This window comes from Gossypium raimondii, chromosome 4, assembly GCF_025698545.1.
Source record: "Gossypium raimondii isolate GPD5lz chromosome 4, ASM2569854v1, whole genome shotgun sequence".
NCBI lineage: Eukaryota > Viridiplantae > Streptophyta > Magnoliopsida > Malvales > Malvaceae > Gossypium > Gossypium raimondii.
The window spans coordinates 18,917,896-18,939,137 of NC_068568.1; the positions used below are offsets into that span (position 1 = coordinate 18,917,896).

General features: G+C 33.0%; 1 protein-coding gene across 2 annotated transcripts; it reads left to right on the forward strand.

The window, feature by feature from the left end:
• The first annotated feature begins 415 nt into the window (after positions 1–415).
• Positions 416–14,884, forward strand: LOC105767392 (serine/threonine-protein kinase CTR1). Of its 2 annotated transcripts, none has more exons than XM_012586910.2 (16): positions 416–1,418; positions 2,393–2,694; positions 2,786–2,930; positions 3,149–3,252; positions 3,578–3,786; positions 4,481–4,900; positions 5,019–5,059; positions 10,595–10,663; positions 10,775–10,875; positions 11,010–11,094; positions 11,207–11,305; positions 11,973–12,041; positions 12,148–12,279; positions 12,688–12,782; positions 12,865–13,069; positions 14,562–14,884. In XM_012586910.2, exons 1-15 carry the CDS (start codon positions 843–845, stop codon positions 12,971–12,973), a joined length of 2,556 nt encoding a protein of 851 aa, XP_012442364.1. In that variant the 5' UTR covers positions 416–842; the 3' UTR covers positions 12,974–13,069; positions 14,562–14,884. The 2 variants fall into 2 exon arrangements, with proteins under 2 accessions (XP_012442364.1, XP_052485393.1); XM_052629433.1 differs by having other exon boundaries at positions 14,567–14,884.
• The last annotated feature ends 6,358 nt before the right edge of the window (positions 14,885–21,242 follow it).

Below are 21,242 nucleotides of genomic sequence, written 5' to 3' on the forward strand. Positions count from 1 at the left end.
AACATATTTTAATTATTATAATAGTAATAATGTACACTGGATGAGACTTGAATTTATAATTTATGTATTACAAATTAATAAATAGAGACAATGTTTGTTTGAAATAAGGTCCGGGAACACTTGATTTCGTCATTGCATGAAAAATTGAGAAATGTATAACTAGTATTTTTAGAAAATGATGTGAATTTTATAAATACCAAGAAATCCAATTTTTAACTTCCAAAATGAAAAAGTGAAAGTAAAACTTCATATACGTTTGATAATAAAATTAATACTCTGGTCCAGGTTCATGCACACAGCCAAAGCTAAATTCTTAAATATTTATATTTATTTTGTAAGGGAAACGAAAAGTGGAGCCACGCGCGTGAGAGGTAACGTGATGTTTATTTACAAAGAAGGAATGTACCCATTTACCAGCGAGTAGGCATTCGCCACTAGGCCATCGAGCCAGCCAACCAAACAAAAACCAAACAGGAAACCTTTGTTTAATATATTTGGCGAAATTATAGAAAAATGAAAAAGAAATCATCCAATCAGCGTTTGAAGTTTGAACCAGAAATCCGATTTTTCCCGGAAAAGCAAAGCAAAAGGAAACGAGGAGAATATTACGATTAGGCCACCAAAAAAAACTGGGAATCTGGGATCGCTTTTTTTCTTTGGTTTCTCTCCCACAATCGGATTCTGGAAAGAGAAGAAAAGGAGGAAAAAGAAGTTTATGAAAAGGAAAACAAATTATAGAGGGAGAGAGAAAAAAAGAGGTTAAAAAGCTTGATATCTTCAGCAATGGCGGTTCTTAGAGTTCAAAAGGTTTTGTGATCAGCGATTTTCTTTAGAGGTTATCAATGGAAATGCCCAGTCGAAGATCCAACTATTCTCTACTTAGTCAGTATCCTGACGACCAGTACTCCGTGTATTCGCTTTCGAGCGAAGCTACGAGTAATAAAATCAGTAAAGTGAAATCAGAGAGAGGTTTATTCGATTGGGATCAGAATCAGAGTCAGAACCAGCAGCAAGCGAGTCGTATCGGCGGCGTAGGAGGAACGAATACTTATGCTTCATCAGTCGGTCATCAACGGCAATCGAGCGGGAGTAGCTTCGGTGAGAGCTCGTTATCGGGAGATTATTATGTGCCGAACCTTTCTACGACGGCGGCGAACGAGATTGATTCATTCGTGTACGGTCACGATGGGAGCTTTAGGCATGGGGATTTGAGAACGAAAATTGGCGGTTCCTCGTCGGGGAAAAGCTGGGCGCAGCAAACGGAGGAGAGTTATCAGTTGCAGTTGGCGTTGGCTTTGAGGCTTTCGTCGGAAGCTACCTGTGCTGATGATCCGAACTTTTTGGATCCGGTTCCGGATGATTCCGCAATCCGGTCGGCTAGTTCTAGCTCTGCGGAGACAGTTTCCCATCGGTTCTGGGTAAGAAAGTTTTCTTGGAAATTTATTTTATTTTTTGTTCGTTGACACTGAGCTTATGCGCTCAATGCTCAGTAACATCAGGAGATTGAAGAAATATGTATAGGTGAATATAATAAGTGTTATAGTGAATGGAATTCGTTTTTAGATATTTTAAAGATTTTTCGTGAGATAAACTGGATGATGAGCGTTTCTGAGCTTGAGTTGTGAACCCTGAATAGTGCAAAGGATAGGATGTGAAAAGTTAGTCCACTCTACCTCTAGTTTTCAATTTGTTCAGGGTTAGTTCAATTTTAACTTTGGGGAGAGGATGATCTATTGTCATTTTGGAAAATATTTGTTGCTTACAATTTAGATAAATGAAATTAACATTATAAGAAGGTGGAAGTTGCTTAGTTTCATGATCAAAATGTAGGAGCACCAATGTTAGTGCCGCTTCAGTTGTAGTTGAATTATTCCTAAGTGGATGGGTGTGGTATGAATGGTGTGTGTATCTACTAAAGAATCATACTTGTCTTTACAAAAATCATTTGCAACTTAAAATATACGTGAAATGATTACTCACTGTTATTTTCCTTCTTTGTTGTTTACTTGTATAATCAGGGTGGGGATTCTGTTCACCAACCAGATAGTAAAAAATGTTCAATTTTCTAGTAGATTTCAAGCATGCTATTTAGAGAAGTATTAACGTTTAGAGGTTGAAATGTTCAAGTGAGAAAAGCACTGTTCTAGATAGACTTGGGTAAAGATGTCTTCTCAAGAATGGGTGCACGTGAAAAGGGATATGCAACTTATATTGTTATGGTGATTGCTGTGGTATTTGTTGCTGAGTGCTTCTATATTTTTACCTATGTTATTTACTGTCAATGTGGTTACATAGGAGTATATAAGTAGCCTAGCATCTAAAATACTCATGCATAGTTTGGGAAGTTAGTTAAGATACCTGGATATTCAAGTATCACTGTTATGTGCATCAGGTTAATGGCTGCTTATCATACTTTGACAAAGTTCCTGATGGTTTCTATTTAATTCATGGAGTGAATTCATATGCCTGGACTGTGTGCACTGATCTGCATGAACATGGTCGAATTCCTTCGATTGAATCTCTAAGATCTGTTGATCCTAATGTTGATTCGCCACTAGAAGTGATATTAGTTGACCGAAGAAGTGATCCCAGCTTAAAGGAACTCCAAAATAGAGTCCACAATATTTCTTGTAGCTGCATAACCACAAAAGAAGTTGTCGATCAGTTAGCTGAGCTTGTCTGCTCTCGCATGGGGTGAGTCGTCTAAACTATGGATGCACAAATTTTCAACATTCATGCAATTTTGTCGTACATTGGTGATGAATTGTTTTCTTGCTTTCCCAAGGGGTTCATTCACTACCGGAGAGGATGATTTAGTTTCCTTTTGGAGGCAGTGCAGTGACGATTTAAAAGATTGCTTAGGTTCAGTTGTGGTTCCTATAGGAAGCCTATCTGTTGGCCTTTGCAGACATCGAGCTCTACTGTTCAAAGTAAGGTCTAACGTTTTATGGTGTTTTAATTTCACATCAGATGTCAATAGAAAGTATTTTTGGCGTTAATTATAGTTAGCATCATATGACTTCTCTTTTTATTTTTGGCCAAAGATTATATGACTTCACTACATCTAAGAGGGAGCAAGTTTCCTTTTATAAAATGTGTTCCCCTTGAAGGGATGAGGGTTCATTCACAGTTCAACTAATTTATGCAGGTACTAGCTGACACTATTGATCTACCATGTCGAATTGCGAAGGGCTGCAAATATTGTAAAAGAGATGATGCTTCCTCCTGCCTTGTCCGTTTTGGACTTGACAGGTAACTTAATAATCTCCATGGTATTTTCTTTTTGCTTAAATTTGTTTTTGATTTATTCTCTCTCTCTCAAGAATTCTGGTTCTTTTTGGTGTGATTTGTTTTTGAATGGCAATATTTTGCTGAAAAAACAAATCCAGCAATTTTTAATTGTTGTCACGCAGAAACTCAATTTTTTTACTTCGCTTGTATGGTGGCTGTGCATTTATTTATTATGGTTCTTCTTCCCATTTTGATTTATGATTTGTTAAAAAAATTGTAAGTTATCTTGGTGAAATATTTGCTGCATGCAAGAAAAATCTCACCAAGCCAGCCTTTGTGATTCCAGGGAGTATCTTGTTGATTTAATTGGGAACCCAGGTTACTTATGTGAGCCTGATTCCTTGCTCAATGGTCCATCTTCCATCTCAATTTCTTCCCCATTGCATTTTCCACGTCTCAAACCAGCTGTAGCTGCCACTGATTTCAGGTCATTGGCCAAACAGTACTTTTCAGACCATGAATCGCTTAATCTTGTATTTGATGTTGCTCCAGCAGGTAAAGTTTCTGTTTCAGTAACCATCTTTATAATGAATGCCATTTTGTTTGCTTCTAGATTTTAGCCTATAGCCTTTCACTTGGCCTGAAGTATGTAGTTTCTTTTAATCATCGGCTAGGGAATGCAGAAAGATTTTTCATATTCGGTGAAGTGCCTTCACTGGTATGCTGTAGGTTAAAGATTGAGTGCACTGTTTGAAGTTTATTATATATATATACTGCTTCTTCACTGATGAAAGTGATAGATGATACTTCTCTGCCAGTAACTGTGCTCTATTTTAACAGTTCCTTATGAATCTTCTACCGAAATTTTTGGCATGGCCTTCTGTTGAAAATTTTGTCCTAGAGCCTGATTCAAGGCATTGTCTTAAATATTGCTTTGAATTGCTGGGGAAAACCCATAAAGTGACTGGCAGTTTTTATGTGAACAGGCATTAATAAATACATATTTTTCAATTGCTTCTTGTTGTTGGTTGCACGTCCATAACATTGTTGAGGCTGCATTTCTATATATTTTTAATACATTAAAATTTTGTTTGTGAACACCAAGATGTGTTTATGAACAATGTTTGTGACTTAAAATATGATGCCTTCGCTAGGGATTCAGTCAAAACTATATTAAATTTATGCGGGTCTGCTTCTGGTTCTGTATTCATCTGGTGTGCATGTAAGCTGTAGTTGTTTGCCATTTCAGGTACTACAACAGACGAGGAAAATTTTGGATTTTCTCTTTATCCCAAGAAACTTGATAAGATTGGCACAGAGAGAAATAAGCTTGGGCAGATCTCAAGTAACATGGATGGCATCTCACAGTTGCCCATACCTCCTAACATTGCTCGACCAGCTTCTCATGATAGAGATTCCCAGTATTCTCAGCCTATAGTACACTCAAAGAACATTATTAAAGATTCTTTAAAACGCATCTCTCCGATAGGACATAGGGATGTCCCAGTAGTAGTCTTGTCAGAACCAATGGGGGATGCGACTAAGGATTCAAGGTTTACTGAGGGCAGTCAGCTTCTACCCAGCAAACCAAGTAGGGAACTTGCCCTTGAAGTTGATGATTTGGATATTCCATGGAGTGATCTTGTTTTAAGAGAGAGAATTGGTGCAGGTATTTTCTGGTCCTTTTTTGAGGATTATTACTGTATAGAGACCCTCTTTTGTGCTCATAATCCACGTGGTTGTTGGTTCTACTAGTTTACTTAGATTTTGTACTTTGTTCTTTTCAGGTTCTTTTGGAACTGTCCATCGTGCTGAGTGGAATGGCTCAGTAAGAATCCTTTTGATTATGTTCTTATTGTTAAAGTTAAATATTATGGAAGTTTTATATTTGATATCTGCTGTGCCATATTGTTCATGGACATCTGCTTGTTTCAAAATTCTAGCCGTCTTATTGAGATTTTGATGCCTATTTTGCTTGTGCTATTCCTTGGGAATGAGAAAATGTAACGTATTCATCTATATTTGAAAATGAAAGCAGATAGATTTGAAAAAACTCAGAGGAAAATATTCTGTTATTCTTCTACTGCTTTAGTTTACAGATTATAAAGAGAGGAATAATCATTTTAAAGGAAACAATTCCTAATTTCCTAAGAATCAGTAACTGAGATTAGTTTCTATTTACAAGGGAACTACTAGTAATAAGATAAGATTTCTATCCTTAATTATAGGGATTCCAACACTCCCCCTCAAGTTGGAGTGTAGATGTTAATCAAACCCAGCTTGCCAATAAGTTCTTCAAACATGTTTCTGTTCAAACTTTTAGTTAACATGTCTGCAACTTGTTGTCTAGTAGGTAGGTAGGTGATGCATACTTCTCCGAGTGTATTTTTCTTTTATAAAGTGACGATCTATTTCCACATGTTTGGTCCAATCATGATGCATAGATTATGTGCTATCTTGTCGATGACACTGGTTGTCACAAGACATCTTCATAGGTCCGGTATAAGGCACTTTTAGTTCTCCCATAAGTCTTTGTATCCAAACTCCTTCGCATATACCATGAGATAGTGCTTGATACTCGCCTCAGACCTGCGTGCTACCACGATTGCTTTTTGCTCCTCCACGTCACGAGATTACCCCAAACATAACTATAATAGCCGCTTGTAGGCGTCTATCATTAATGTAACCGCCTAGTTTGCATCGATGTAGACTTCCACGCTTGGTTGATGATCTTCTTGAAGTACGATCCTTTACCAGAGTTCCTTTTAGATATCTTAGTATTCTATATGCGACTTCGGTGCTTCTCCCTCGGGGCATGCATATCTTGACTAATAACACTCACAAGTGAAGGCTATGTCGGGACGGGTGTGAGATAGGTAGATGAGCCTTCCTACTAGACGTTGATATCTCCCCCGCCGATTTCTTCTCCATCCTCGTTAGTTCCCAATTTAAGGTTAAACTCCATAGGAGTTTTACCGGTTTCTTGCCCATCAAACCAACTTTCGACATTAGATCAAGAACATATTTCCTTTGGGAAATGAAGATACCTTTTTTCGACCTTGCTACCTCCATACCAAGAAAATATTTAAGACTCCCCAAGTCTTTAAGTTCAAACTCTGTACCAAGAAATTCTTTCAATCTCAAAATTTCGCTCGAGTCATTTCCTGTTAATATTATATCGTCGACATAAATGATAAGGATGCAGCATTTACCCTCTTCCGAGTGCTTGTAGAACATGGTGTGGTCTGCCTGTCCTTGAATGTAATTTCTGCTAGTCATAGCTTTTGCAAATCGGCTGAACCACGCTTGTGGAGATTGTTTCAGCCCATACAAGGACTTCTTCAACTTACACACTTGGTCCTTGTTTTCTTCAAACCCGGGTGGGAAATCCATGTACACCTCATTTAATTTCCCGTTGAGAAAAGCATTTTTTACCTCCAATTGAGTCAATTGCCAATCAAGGTTGGCAGCAAGAGATAGCAGGACCCGAACGGTGTTTAGCTTGGCAACCGGTGCAAACGTCTCGTTGTAGTCGAGACCATAAGTTTGGGTGAATCCCTTAGCCACAAGTCGAGCTTTGTATTAGTCAATATGGCCATCGGGTTTAAATTTCGTAGTGCAAATCCATTTGCACCCTACGGTTTTTTTCCCTTTAGGTAGATCTGACTTTAGGTAGATCTGAGACTTCCCATGTTTCATTGTTTTTGAGGGCCTTCATTTCTTCCATCGCGGCTTGTCTCCACTCAGCTGATTCAAGAGCCTCTTCTATATTTTTTGGAGTTTTTACAGAATCAACATTAGTCACAAAAGCTTTGTAAGACTTAGATAAATTTCCATAGGATACAAACCGAGAAATACGATGTTGAGTGTAGCTCCTTGTACCCTTTCGAACTGCAATTGGAAGATAGATGATGGTGACGGAGGTGGGCCTTCTGTTTCAGAACAGTCCTCGGTTGGAGATGTATTGGCACTGCTGTATCAGTTTCAGGAAAACGATTCCGTCAGGAGTAAACCTGTATTTGCTGTTTTCCTTGATCAGGTGGCTGTTGTACTTCGGTGGAGGTATTGTTATTGGGAAGGACAGTGTTAAATTCTTGCTGCACAGGGGAAACAACAACTAAATTTGGGATAGGTTTGTTTGTGATAGTAGTAGTAGGATCAGGAGGTATAATGAGGAGAGTATTAAGGGTCTTATCTTCATTAAAAATTTCCCCCTGAAGATGAGATGCTGCAAAGTATGGTTCATTTTCAAAGAAGGTAACATCCCGAGAGATAAACATTCGGCGCAATGTTGGTAACACTTATAGCCTTTTTGTGTAGGGGAATATCCAATGAAGATGCAAGTGTGGGCTCGAGGATCAAGTTTGGATTGATTTGGTTGATGGTTATGGACAAAAGCTTTACAACCGAATATTTTGGCTGGAAGATTAGGAACATGAAATAGAAGGAAGGCCTTTAAAAGAGTATTTAGAGGTGTTTGGAAATTGAGGATCTTTGATGGCATTCGGTTTATGAGATAACAGGCAGTAAGGACAGCTTCTCCCCACAAGTATTTTGGAACATTCATGGTGAACATTATGGCTCGAGCCACATCAAGGAGATGATTTTTTCTCTCAGAGATCCCGTTTTGTTGAGGAGTGTCAGGGCAAGAGCTTTGGTGTATAATGCCTTGGTCAGAAAGGTATGGATTTAAGACAGAGTTGAAGTATTCTCTCCCATTGTCAGTACGGAGGGTATGTATGGTAGAGTTGAATTGGGTTCGAACCATTGAGTGAAAATTTTGGAATACTTTGGGTGTTTGATTTTTCTTTGAGTAGATAGACCCAATGAGACCTAGTATGATCATCAATGAATGTTATAAACCATCTAGCCCCTGTAATATTTTTCACTTGGCTGGCTCCCCATATGTCACTGTGGATTAACAAAAAAGGTTGGGACTGAATATGTGGTTTTAATGGGTGTGGCACACGAGTATGTTTAGATAATTGGCAAATTTCACACTTCAAGGAATTAATACTTTTATTTCAAATAACAATGAAGATGTTTTTCAAATACACAAAGTTTGGATGTCCAAACCTACGGTGCCATAACATAATAGTGTCCTCTTTTGAAGTGGATAGAGCCAATCCCCCTTGTGTACTGTTTTTATTCCAAATATATAGTCCATCATCAACTTTAGCCGTGCCAATCATCCTCCCTGATTTCTGTTCCTGTATCACACAACCAATTGCAGAAAATTCAGCAAGAACTTTTTCATCCTTAGTAAGTTTACTAATTGAAAGTAAATTACAGGACAAGTTTGGGACATGTAGGACTTTATCGAGAGAAAAACTCTCTCTCATTTGTACTTCTCCTATTCCAGCCACAGGTGAGTAAGAATCGTCAGCTATGCGGATTCGGGATTTGTCATGACAAGAAGTGTAGGTGTGAAACAACGTGGAGTCACCTGTCATGTGATCGGAGGCACCCGAATCGAGTATCCAAGGAGATTGATTATTAGATTCAAAAGCAATGTTGAGGGTAGTACCTTGAGTGGCTAGAGATCCATGAGTAGTGGGAGTACCAAGTATCTTATGGAGAGTCTCAAGTTGTGTTTTGGTTAAGCGAACATCAAGAACATCATCACCAATAGTGGAGGATAACATGGCAGTCTTATTATCCTTCTGTTTTTTTTCAGGATAGCCATGGAGTTTGAAGCATTTTTCTTTTGTATGACCAATACGATTGCAGTGACTACACCATGGTCTTGTTGATCCAGAATCATTTCCAGCACGTTGTTTTTGTGGCTGTGGACCTTTGGAGATGAGAGCAGAGGATTCAGTAGGACGGTTAGAAATCGGGGTCATAGGTTTAGGTTCCTTTGAATCTCCCATCATGACAAGACGACGCTTTTCTTCTCTTCTAACTTCTGCAAATGCTTCACCGATCGTTGGAAGAGGTGATCTGCCCAGAATTTGGCCACAGACCTCATCTAACTCACGGTTCGGTCCTGCTAAAAACTCATAAAGACGTTCATTGTTGAGATGGGTCATAAACTTGTTGTGTTTTAAGCCTTCACCCCAATCTGCCTCATAATACATATCCAGTTCTTGCCACAAAATTTTCAGATTGTTGTAGTAGTGAGTTACCTCGAGTGTTCCTTGTCGGATATCCTTTAACTTAAGCTTGATCTCAAATACTTGGGAGGCGTTTCCAAGATCTGAGTAGTTTTCTTTGACTGCATCCCACATGTCTTTTGCAGTTTTGAAAAAAAGATAGGTGCGGCTTATATGGCCTTCCATCGAATTGATTAGCCAAGCCATTACAATTGAATTGTTGAGTTCCCAAGTGGCATAAGTAGGATCAGCTATGGTTGGTCGTGGAATTTCTCCATTGATGTACTCTAATTTGCCACGACCACGAATCACCATAAGAACCGATTGAGACCATTGCAGGAAGTTCTTCCCATTTAGCCGATGATTGGTGATTATAAGGGAGGAATTAATTTCACCTTGAGTGATTCCCTGATTGATATTCTGAGTTATTTGTGATGTCTCAGTTTCAGAGAAATTTTCATTGATATCACCCATTTGAGGACTAAACCGAAGGAATTTTTAGGAAGGGAAATTAGAGAAAAAAATAGGATCGAATGAATCCTAAAGCCCTGATGCCATGAAAAAACTCAGAGGAAAATATTCTGTTATTCTTCTACTGCTTTAGTTACAGATTATAAAGAGAGGAATAACCATTTTAAAGGAAACAATTCCTAATTTCCTAAGAATCAGTAACTGAGATTAGTTTCTATTTACAAGGGAACTACTAGTAATAAGGTAAGATTTCTATCCTTAATTATAGGGATTCCAACAAGATTCAGTAACGATGTGCCCTATAACTGTGAAGTTGCAGCATTTGTTTAGGAGTTCAGGGTATGTTTAAGGAATTTTAGATTTCCTATGGTATGGTGTTTGGCTAGTCAACTTTAGGTACAAAATCTTGCAGCGAACCTGGATTTATATGCGGTTACAGTACAAGGTATATGTTAGGTCACTTTGTAGTTTTCTTAGCAACGAATCTTCGATTAGGCCTATAATTTCAATTGTCAATGTTTGGTAGAGGTCTTTCACCTGCCTGTTTTATTGTAAGAGTTAACTTTCTTCTTTATCCTAATTTATTTTGGAATTTGGTCCAGTTTTGGTGATACTTTTACTTTCAAGTATTCAGCAATTTTGGACTGGAGTTCCTCAGTAAATAAGTTTTCCTGATGTATTTGAAAATTTCTTCAATTGCATGAGATTTTGATCAGAACAAACTAGATGGTGGTAAAATTTTGGTTGTGTAGTTTAAAATTCCTCTAAATCCAAATAAACATTATTTCTAATTACAGGATGTTGCTGTAAAAATTCTCATGGAACAAGACTTGTATGCTGAACGCTTCAAAGAATTTTTGAGGGAGGTATGAATTGGCTGACTATTGGAACAGACTTTGTTCGTGAGACTAAGAAAATATTAATTATACATTCATGTTCTTGATATGATGTGTAATTTCACCCCAATATTTTGTTAGGTTGCAATAATGAAACGTCTACGTCATCCAAACATTGTTCTTTTTATGGGAGCGGTCACACAGCCCCCAAACTTGTCTATAGTGACAGAATACTTATCAAGGTCTGTTGTTACTGTGTCTTCTGCATTTCTTTTAAATACCTTTGCATTTGAAAAAGAAGAAGAAAGAAGGGAAAAGTTCATGTCTTCTACATAAGACTGAACTCATGTTGGAGGTTGAATTGTTATTCTTGCAGAGGTAGCTTGTTTAGGCTTTTGCATAAGCCTGGTGTGAGGGAGGTGTTGGATGAGAGGCGGCGGTTAAGTATGGCTTATGATGTGGTGGGTATTCAAAGGACTTACTTTCTTTTTGCTTTTTTCTTTCCCCAACGTCTCATGGTATCCTTAATTTGTACATTGTTTTGGCCTAAATCACCACTTTTTTTACACGCAGGCAAAGGGAATGAATTATCTTCATAGACACAATCCCCCTATTGTTCATAGAGATTTGAAGTCTCCCAATCTGTTAGTTGATAAAAAATATACAGTCAAGGTAAGATCCTGAATGTTTTGCTGCTGTGACCCAAAGAGTATAATTTTTTCACCTAATGGTCCAGTGATAATAAACATAAATATTTTGCCATTTCTATTTACTTAAATTTGCATGGAGGAAATGCTAAGTGCTTGACCTTTTTGGGTAGTGGAATCTAGATTGGTCTTAACCCTTGTTATGCCGTTACAAATGTTAGATATAGCCATGGGTAAACAGTTGATTACAGTTACCAAGTATTTTTCAGTGTATCTGGCACTGTATATGGATGGAGTCAACATCGTTCATTTTAGTATAATTTTCTGCCTTGTTTGTAACTTATTAATGAATCATTTTTCCAATTCTTTTTCCAGTTTTGGGCATGTTTGACCGTCTGTGGGTTAAAACTTGATATCTCTTGAGTTCTGACTGAGGAAAAGTAGATGTGTTACACTATTTCATGGACTCCTGCTTGCTGTTACATTCTTTATGGTGAATTTGCTGCAGTTATGATGATGTGATTTTACTATGTTTGCTGAAGTTCATGTCAATACATGGTCTGGTTCATGGCTTGCAAGTTTATTTGCTCTGTTGTAACTTGTGGAGAATAGTGAAGCAGTTTCATAGTTCTTGTACATTTTTTTGTTACTTCTCATAAATCATCCTCACACTGCCTGTTCTGTACATTCAGGTTTGTGATTTTGGGCTTTCTCGGTTGAAGGCAAACACATTTCTTTCATCCAAGTCAGCAGCTGGAACTGTAAGTTATACTAATTCTTAACAAAGTCCTTGGTATTTCTATTTGAGTTGCCATAGGTCACTGTTTTTGCTGCATGATACTAAACTCTCTATATTTTTTAAATAAGCCTGAGTGGATGGCTCCAGAAGTTCTTCGCGATGAGCCATCAAATGAGAAGTCTGATGTATACAGTTTTGGTGTAATTTTGTGGGAGCTTGCAACATTGCAACAACCATGGGGCAACTTAAATCCAGCACAGGTTTGTTATGACATTTAAAATCTTGGACCTGCAGATATCTCATTTTGCTGACCATTTAGCTTTTATAAGTTTGGCAAGTAGCATCCTGGAATCTTTGTTAAAAGGAAATTTTTGGTTTTCCCTAACTTTATTGATTCCTAGTTGGTTGGAATAAGAATAAGAAATTTCTTAGAAAAAAACCAATTTTATTAGCACCATGAATGGTGTTGTAGAATGTGAGCTATAGATGGCATGCTTGAATGTAAACTGAAAGATGTACTCTTGGATATCTTTATGCCTGAATGTCAAGTTTTGTGCCTCTGGAAACAGTATGAAGTTCATTGCAAAATGCTCAAAATTATCACGCGAAGATATCCTTCTGGAGGTAAATTTCTAACAATCACAAGTGAATGTGAAACTGCCTCGTAGGTTGTAGCAGCTGTTGGTTTCAGGGGAAAAAGGCTTGATATTCCACGTGATTTGAATCCTCAAGTGGCTGCCATAATTGAGGATTGCTGGGCCAAGTAAATTTTTTATTCTTTTCTTACATGGTGCTTGTTAAGCAAATCTTCCTGTTATCCATACTAATTTTTTAATATAATGTAGTGAGCCTTGGAAGCGTCCTTCATTTTCAAATATCATGGAACGGTTGAAATCACTGATTAAACCTTCCACCCCTCAACAGGGGCATCCTGACATGCCACTGCTTGCCTGAATGGTTGGAACTCCCGCAAAGCCTCCATGCACATACTACATTATTCTTTGTAACATTATATGCTTCACAAGGGTACATGCTGATAAATAATTTAAGGTATGCTCTTCTGAGTGCTTCGATTTCAAAATTACTAACATGACATGCTATACACTTTATGGTTCCTTTTGATAGTTGAATCTTGGTGGAATTCTCCTCGAGAAAGTTGTTTATGTTTTTTTTCATCTCTTTTCCTTTTGACTTTGCTTGGTAGAGTGAAAAGAAAATTGAAAAGATGGAAATTTAAAGGAGTGGAAAAATAGAAAGATGGAAAATATATTTTTTCTTTCTATAGGTGTGCTCGGTAGGAAATATGAAAAAATGCAAAGGAAAAGTATTTTTTTCCCTCCATTGCTTGGTAGAGTTGATTGAAAGTAAAGAAAATAAAACATTTAAAAAATGTATAATTTTGAACTAACTACACTTCTCTTCCATTTTCTGTCCTCTGATCAATTCAATTTGGAAGGATTGGTTTTTATGTATTATGATGGAAAATGATCACTCCTATTTTCTTTCATCTCACTTCTTTTCCCTACCAAGCACACTTCAAACTTATTTTCTTTCCACTTTTTCACTCTCTCCTCCCATCCTTCCACTTTTCCACCCAACCAAACACTCTTAGGCTTTGTTTGGTAGAGTGGAAAGAAAGATAGAAAACATAAATTTTCTTTCTATAGGTGTGCTTAGTAGGAAAGATGAAAAAATGGAAATTAAAGTAATTTTCTTTCCCCCATTGCTTGGTAGAGTTGAAACTTGAAAAGAAAATAAAACGTTTGAAAAATGCATAATTTTGAACTAATATTCACTTCTCCCCATTTTCTCTTCTCTCATCATTTCAATTTGGAAGAATTGATTTTTATGCAGTATGATGAAAAATGATCACCCCTCCTATTTTCTTTCTTTTCACTTTTCTTCCCTACCAAGCATACTCTAAATTTATTTTCTTTCCACTTTTCCACCCAACCAAGTACACCCTTAGGCTTTGTTTGGTAGAGTGGAAAGAAGGATAGAAAACATTATTGTTCTTTCCATAGGTGTGCTTGGTAGGAAAAATGGAAAAATGGAAAGAAATTCCATTGCTTGGTAGAGTTGAAAAATGAAAGGAAAGAAAATAAAACATTTGAAAAGGCATAATTTTCAACTATCATACCCCTCTTATTTTCTCTCCTCATTGGAATCATTAGTTTTTATGCATTAGGATGGAAAATGATCATCTCTTCTATTTCTTTCCTCTCATTTTTCATTCCTACCAAGTACATTCAAAATTTATTTTCTTTTCACTTTTCCATTTTCTCCTCCCATCCTTCCAGTTTTCCACCCAACCAAACACACTTTTAAAGTTCTTTTGCAATCAGAAAAGCTAGAGGGTATGCATTTGGTCATACATCTGTCATGTTTGTTTTTATGTTGCTCATCAACCTGTGTGAAAATGCAAATGGACATGCATCTGCTGGTTGCAGATATGCATGTTCTCTTTCATTGTTTGTTAGAATTATTGTCTTAACTCCATTGTTTAGTTAACTGATACATGCATTCGGTTGATTCTTTGCAGAACAGTGTTGTAAATGTCTTTTTCTTTTTCCTCATATAGCCAATTGGGACCTCTGATTTTTAACATGGACTTAAAGTCGAAAGGGTTGTTGTCAATTCTGTATTTGGCAAAAGATGATTCAATTTTCAGGTGCAATTACGGGAAAAAGTTGTATTATATCGTCTTGTCTCGTAATTTTGTAAGTAAAGATTGTAACTGAAATTAGTTGAATGAGAAGCAGCGTAACTGAGAACTTGAGGCTTGACAAAGGGGGAGTTTATGGGGTAGCATATGCCCACTTTTTGAGAGAATTATGTAACTACCATAACTGTTTGATTTTTTTTTTTTTTTGGTGTTTCCTTTGAAGTTGCAATTGTAGTAACTCTTAAATCATATGGTTAGGACTTAGGAGTATACTCATTCATAAGCTTATTTAAACTCACACATACAGAAACATATAGTATACTCATTTATAAGCCTATTTACATACATAATCAATTTTAAAATTAAATTCATTAGGCTATAATTATTTTTACCTTATTGGTAAGCTCCGATTCATGATTTTCACCTTGAAAAAGTTAAAAGTGCAATACTAGTATGTACTACCATTGTATTTGTTCCGGTGGCAGGATCCAAAACGTAGCAAAGTTCGTATGAGCAAGATATGGATTCATAATTCACCTTAGTAGCATACCAAATTCATATTCACATGTAATAACAAATTCGTATATACGTTAACAAATTCAATTTTAAATTTTAATTCAAATTTATTTTGATTTTTAGTGATAAGGTCTATATTAGTAAGTCAACTTTGAAAAGTTAATGTAGTGCTAGTATGCACGACCACTCATTCACCACTAATAATACTATCAAATGAAAAATCAAATTCCTAAATAATAACTTTAATTATATCATGTACGAATTTTAAAATAATAACATTATCGAATGTTTTCTCAAAATTATCTGTGGAGCACAAATTTTATCTGATATATTCAAACATAATAAAGTTATGTTATGTTCACAACGTCTATCTGAATCATTAGTATGGTTTTCATGTTTAGTGTCAAGTAAAAATTTGTACGTTAAAATATGGTTTAAATCATTATACACTTATACATTTGAAATTTAATCTCTTTAATTTATTTTTAGAATTTAGTTCCTCTATTTTTAAAATTAAAATTCAAGTTTAGTTGTTACTGTAATTAAAATTCTTCAATTAAATTTAGGGTTCGTTTGTTTACATAAAAATGTTTTCTGAAAAATGTTTTCTGCATTTTCCTATGTTTATTTCACGAAAACTATTTGATTAATGGAAAATGACTTACAAGTCAATGTAAAGTAAGCCATTTTTCCTGTAAAATGATTTATCCTTTTAAAAGAGTCATTTTCGGAAAAGATCTCATCTATAGATGATTTTATTTTTATATAAAATAAATTTAAATCAAGCTTAATATTATTATATTGATAATAAATTTTATTTTATTTTTAAAATATTTTAAAATATTAAAATATTATAATTTTCAACATTATTAAACATACATATTTAATTATTTATATTTAGTCATATAATAAATTATTAATATAATAAATATAATTTATTAAAATAATAAATTATTTAATATTTCAATTTTATTTTAATAATAAATTTTAAAACAATAATTTTAAAATTTTAAATAATATTATTCACATATTATTGAAAATATTCAATATTAATATTTTAATAATAAATATTTATTACAATTATAAATATATTAATAATAAATATTTTATAGTATAAAGGTTAAAATATTGCATAAGTCTATGTACACTTCAACGATTTGCGTTTAGTCTTTGTAATTTTATTTTCAAGAATTTAGTCCATTTACTTTTCGAATTTAAAATCAAGTCCAATTGTTGACATCGTTAAATTTTTTGTCAATTTTGTTGATGTCACATTTTAAATAAAAATACTCACTTGGTAGTCATGTAATTGTAATGAACATGAATTTAACATAATATTTTAATATATGCAAAACAATGTAAAATATAAAATTATAGATAAAAATAAATTCAATTAAACAATGAAAAAAAAGAAAATCTCAAATGTATGTTTGTTTCATTGAAAACAACTTTTATGAAATATTTTAAGAAATCTACTAAATAATAGAAAATATTTTACATGATTCATCCAAACACCGAAAATATTAGCTTTTCCAAAAAACAAATCATTTTCCGAATCATTTTTGGAAGTCATTTTAGTGAAACAAACGGAGCCTTAATAGTGTGATATTTTAAAATAAAAAAAAATCACTTAGTAGTGCTGTAATAAAAATTATGTTGAAAATGTTTATATGAATTTTTTCTTAAAACACGCATTCGAACTCATCATGATGGGATAAAATTTTTGTTGGAATAGTGTTCTTAAAAAATGGTTATAGCATTATAATTAAAATAGTTAATATTTTTAAACTAATTCATGACATCATAAAAGTAAGATGACTAAATTATGTCAAAATTAAAGTATATGAATTTAATCCAAGTTTTATCATAAAATTAAAATTTGAACATTGTCTTATAATGTCAATAAAAAAAAAGTAAGGCAAACCCAAAGATGTGTTTGTCCCTCATACCATTAAATATTCAAATTATATACAATCATATAACCTTTTAATCGAAAATTTAAGTTTATTAACTATTTAAACTAACTAATAACACATGAAAATATTAGGAGGAGTTGTATTAAAATTAAAATATAATTATTAAATATAAACTATTTTTATAAAATGTAAAAAATAAAATAGCCTGGGACAATACCCACGTGTCAATAGGAGGGAGGTCATTTGGACCTTCATTTTATATATAGTTATATAGATAAAAGACGCATCCAAATAAATTTTACAAATAAATTTTCAATTTATTTTTTTGGAAAATTTCAATTTATTTTAGACATACATACCATATATATAATATAATATACAAGCGACAAGTGGCATACTATGTTTTTTTATGTAATTTATATTTTTAAAAGATAAATTCTTTGGTTTTTATTATCTATTAAATTATAAAATTTTATATTTAACATAATTAAATAATTAGATAAATAAGAATTTTAAAAATAATTTATTGATATATATATTTGTATAAATTAAAATATATTATATTATGAAAAATATTTTAATATAATGTGCAAATAAATTAATAAAATTATTTATACTAAATAAAGAAAATGAATATTTTATACCAATAATACCACCAACCTATATGCAGTTCGATTTCTCTATAAAATTTTACTAATATAGTATTTATGAACCAAAATTTAATATAGTTATAAAATAATAAGATTCACAACATATTCACTAAAATTTTAGTATATTATATTTATAATATGTTTAAAATATTTATTATTATACCAAATAGACGTATAATATTAAAATATATGGATATATAATATTATCACAAAATAGTATTTTAGTATATTAAACATATATTAATAATTTAATAGTGTATATGTTTAAATATTATAATAATATCTCAAATATAATCATAATAGATGCACGGGTTAAATATTATGGACAACTTTTATAATATAAACATATATTTAAATAAAAATTAATAAATATTATTAAATATCCAATTAAATTATTTAAATAGTTAATAATATGTTATGCTATAAATATTAAAATATATTAATATAATGTATACTAAAAATATGATTAATATGAAATTTTAATTTCTTTTTAGGATAATACAAAAATTAATATTAATATAAGAATATATGCAAATAGATCTTATTATTTAAATATACGCATAGATATTATTGGGTGTACTAATATTAGTGGATATTATTATTATTTATAATATTAATATATACCCAAAAATATATTTATATATCCATGCACGTGATTTGTTTTGTATTTATTAACAAATAGATATTATTATTTAAATATTTAATATATGCTATGCTATAAATATTAAAATATATTAATATAACTAAAATATATTTTAACATGAATTCTATCTACCTCAAGTATGTGAAATTGTACTAAGAAAAATATATGCTTTAACTTTACATTAAAATGACTAAATAATTGGTAAATAAATGTAGTTTATGAACAAATCATAAGATTGACAGCAACGCTAAATAAGTGAAGGTAAGTAAGTTCAATTAGTAAGGTAAGTATGGGGTATGATACTAAAATCACTCAATTATGCTAATGAAGTGAGAATCAATATTAAATGTATCTACAAAATCCTCACTCATCCCGACATATAATACAAATGGAGGATGCTACTAGAGTACAAATGGAACAAAATCTTATGGATCTTTGAAAATTTTGAACCTTAATATTTTTTTATAAAAATTATAAATTTTAGTTTGATATTATCGGAGGGCTTTTTAAAAGCATTTTAAAACCATTTAGAATTCTTTCCTAGGAGTTTGAAAGTATTTGGGGTAAAAAAAAAAGCCATGGGAGACTCAAAACGCTCAAATAGGTTGTGGGCACCAACCAGGGCCATGTACCTAGAACCCAAATACTGATACACAACTACAATGCATCAATACATAGGGCTATGTATCAATACTTGAGCTTTATTACTGTAGATTTTTTTGTTATTGACCTTGTAAGTGCCTATACCAAATACAAGTATTGAAACCCTCGCGATTTAAACTACTAACGCATGAGCTCGAAAGCTCAGTAAGTAGACAAGGATAATTGTACTAGTCCTATCCAATTATTAATGTTGAACCCTTATAAGTATGTTATTCCAAAAATAACTTTACCAAACAAGCGTTTCAATTAAGTCCATTTCTCTTATTCACATTAGAGGTTCAACTTACCATAAATGATTTGTTAATGATTCACATTATGTTCATAATTCAACTCTTATCGTGTACTCAAGTGCTTAATCTAGGGGTGAGCAAAACTCGATTCGACTCGAAAAATCGAAAAAAATTCAAATTTCGAGTTAAACGAATCGAGTTATTTGAGTTAATCGAGTTATTCGAATCAACTCGAATTTTCTTTTCGAATTTCGAGTTTGAATCGAGTTGAGTTTTTGAATTCGAATAACTCGAATAATTCGAATAATTCGAATATTAAACTATAATATTTTATATTTTTACCCTAAATTCCCAAACCTTTTTATTTTTCCCTCAAAACTTTTACTTCTTCCCACTTCCCCCCAAAACTTTTACTCCCCTCCCCTCCCAACCCCCCAATCTACCCAAAATTCATTTTCCACCAAAATTTTACTCTCCCATTTACTTTTTCTCAAAATTTTACTCTCAAAAACCCTCAAAACCTTTTATTTTCCCCCAAAATTTTTACTCCCTCCCACTTTTCCCCTAAAACTTTTATTCTCTTCCCATCCCACCTCCCATCTACCCCAAACCCTCCCCCTCCAATTTTTTTTTAATATTTTCCCTCCAAAATTTTACTCCCCCTATTTACTTTCCCTCAAACTTTTATTCCCCAAAACTTTTTATTTTCCCCCTAAACTTTTACTTCTCACCCTTTACTCTCAAAGAAAAAATCAAAATTATCCAAAAAAAATCACTAAGCATAAATAGTAATAATTTTATTTATATCTACTATTTATATTATTAAATTAAATTTCACATTTTATATTATTATATTATTGAATTGTTTAGTCATATTGAATATTTATATTAAAATTGAATTATTAATTATGCCATAAAATATTCATGTTAAAATTTTATATTGGTATCAATTTCACATTTTATTTTTAAAATAACTTTTATTAAAAAATCATGTTTTACATTTAATATATTTTTAATTCCAAAATACATAATGACAAGAATCAAGATAATTGAAACAATTAAGCAAGCAAAGAAGCTAACCAGTGTATAAAAAATTAATAAATAAATTATGAGGTGATGAAAGTTAATAAAAAATTTGATTAAGGTGGTTAAATTTTATTACGATGGGTGACAATGGTTACAAGGACCCAAAATTATTTTTTAAAATTTAACTCGAACAAATATATTCGATTCGATTCGATTCGAATTCGATCTCACTCGACGCGATTCGAGAAAACTTCAAATAAAGTTAGGATGATAAAATGAGATTCCAAAACTTGATTAACTCGAAAATTTTCGATTCGATTCGATTCGATCGAATGCTCACCCCTAGCCTAATCAAATGTAATCTCCCTTTAGCCATAATTCCTTAGTGTTTTCACACACAAGATCCATTTATGATAATTTGATTCATAAGTGACAAACATTTCTTTTTTATTTCTTTTGTTAAGCCATAATATTATCAATTATCTTATTATACCAAATACCATCCAATTATGAACTCATTTTTCAAAAACATAATATCATGACTTATTCTTTATTTAGCTATTCATTTATTCAAAGTTTCTTTCAATTTATTTAGCCTATAACTTTAGTACATATACGTACCAATTTTTTATTCAATGGCAAATCTCAATATAAAATTTTAATTTATTTCGCCATTAGTAAACTCATTTATTTCTTATTCACTTAGGTTTTATTTGATAAAGTGTTGAAAAATTCAATCAACTGAAAAATATATTTTCACCAACTTAATTTTTTAAATAAAATACCATTACAACTTAAATTCAACATTTAATTTTTCAGTACTTATTTTTCCAACACTTATTTTTTCAGTACTTAATTTTTCAGTTTATCAAACATAGCCCTATTTATGTAACACCCTATACCCGACCCAATCG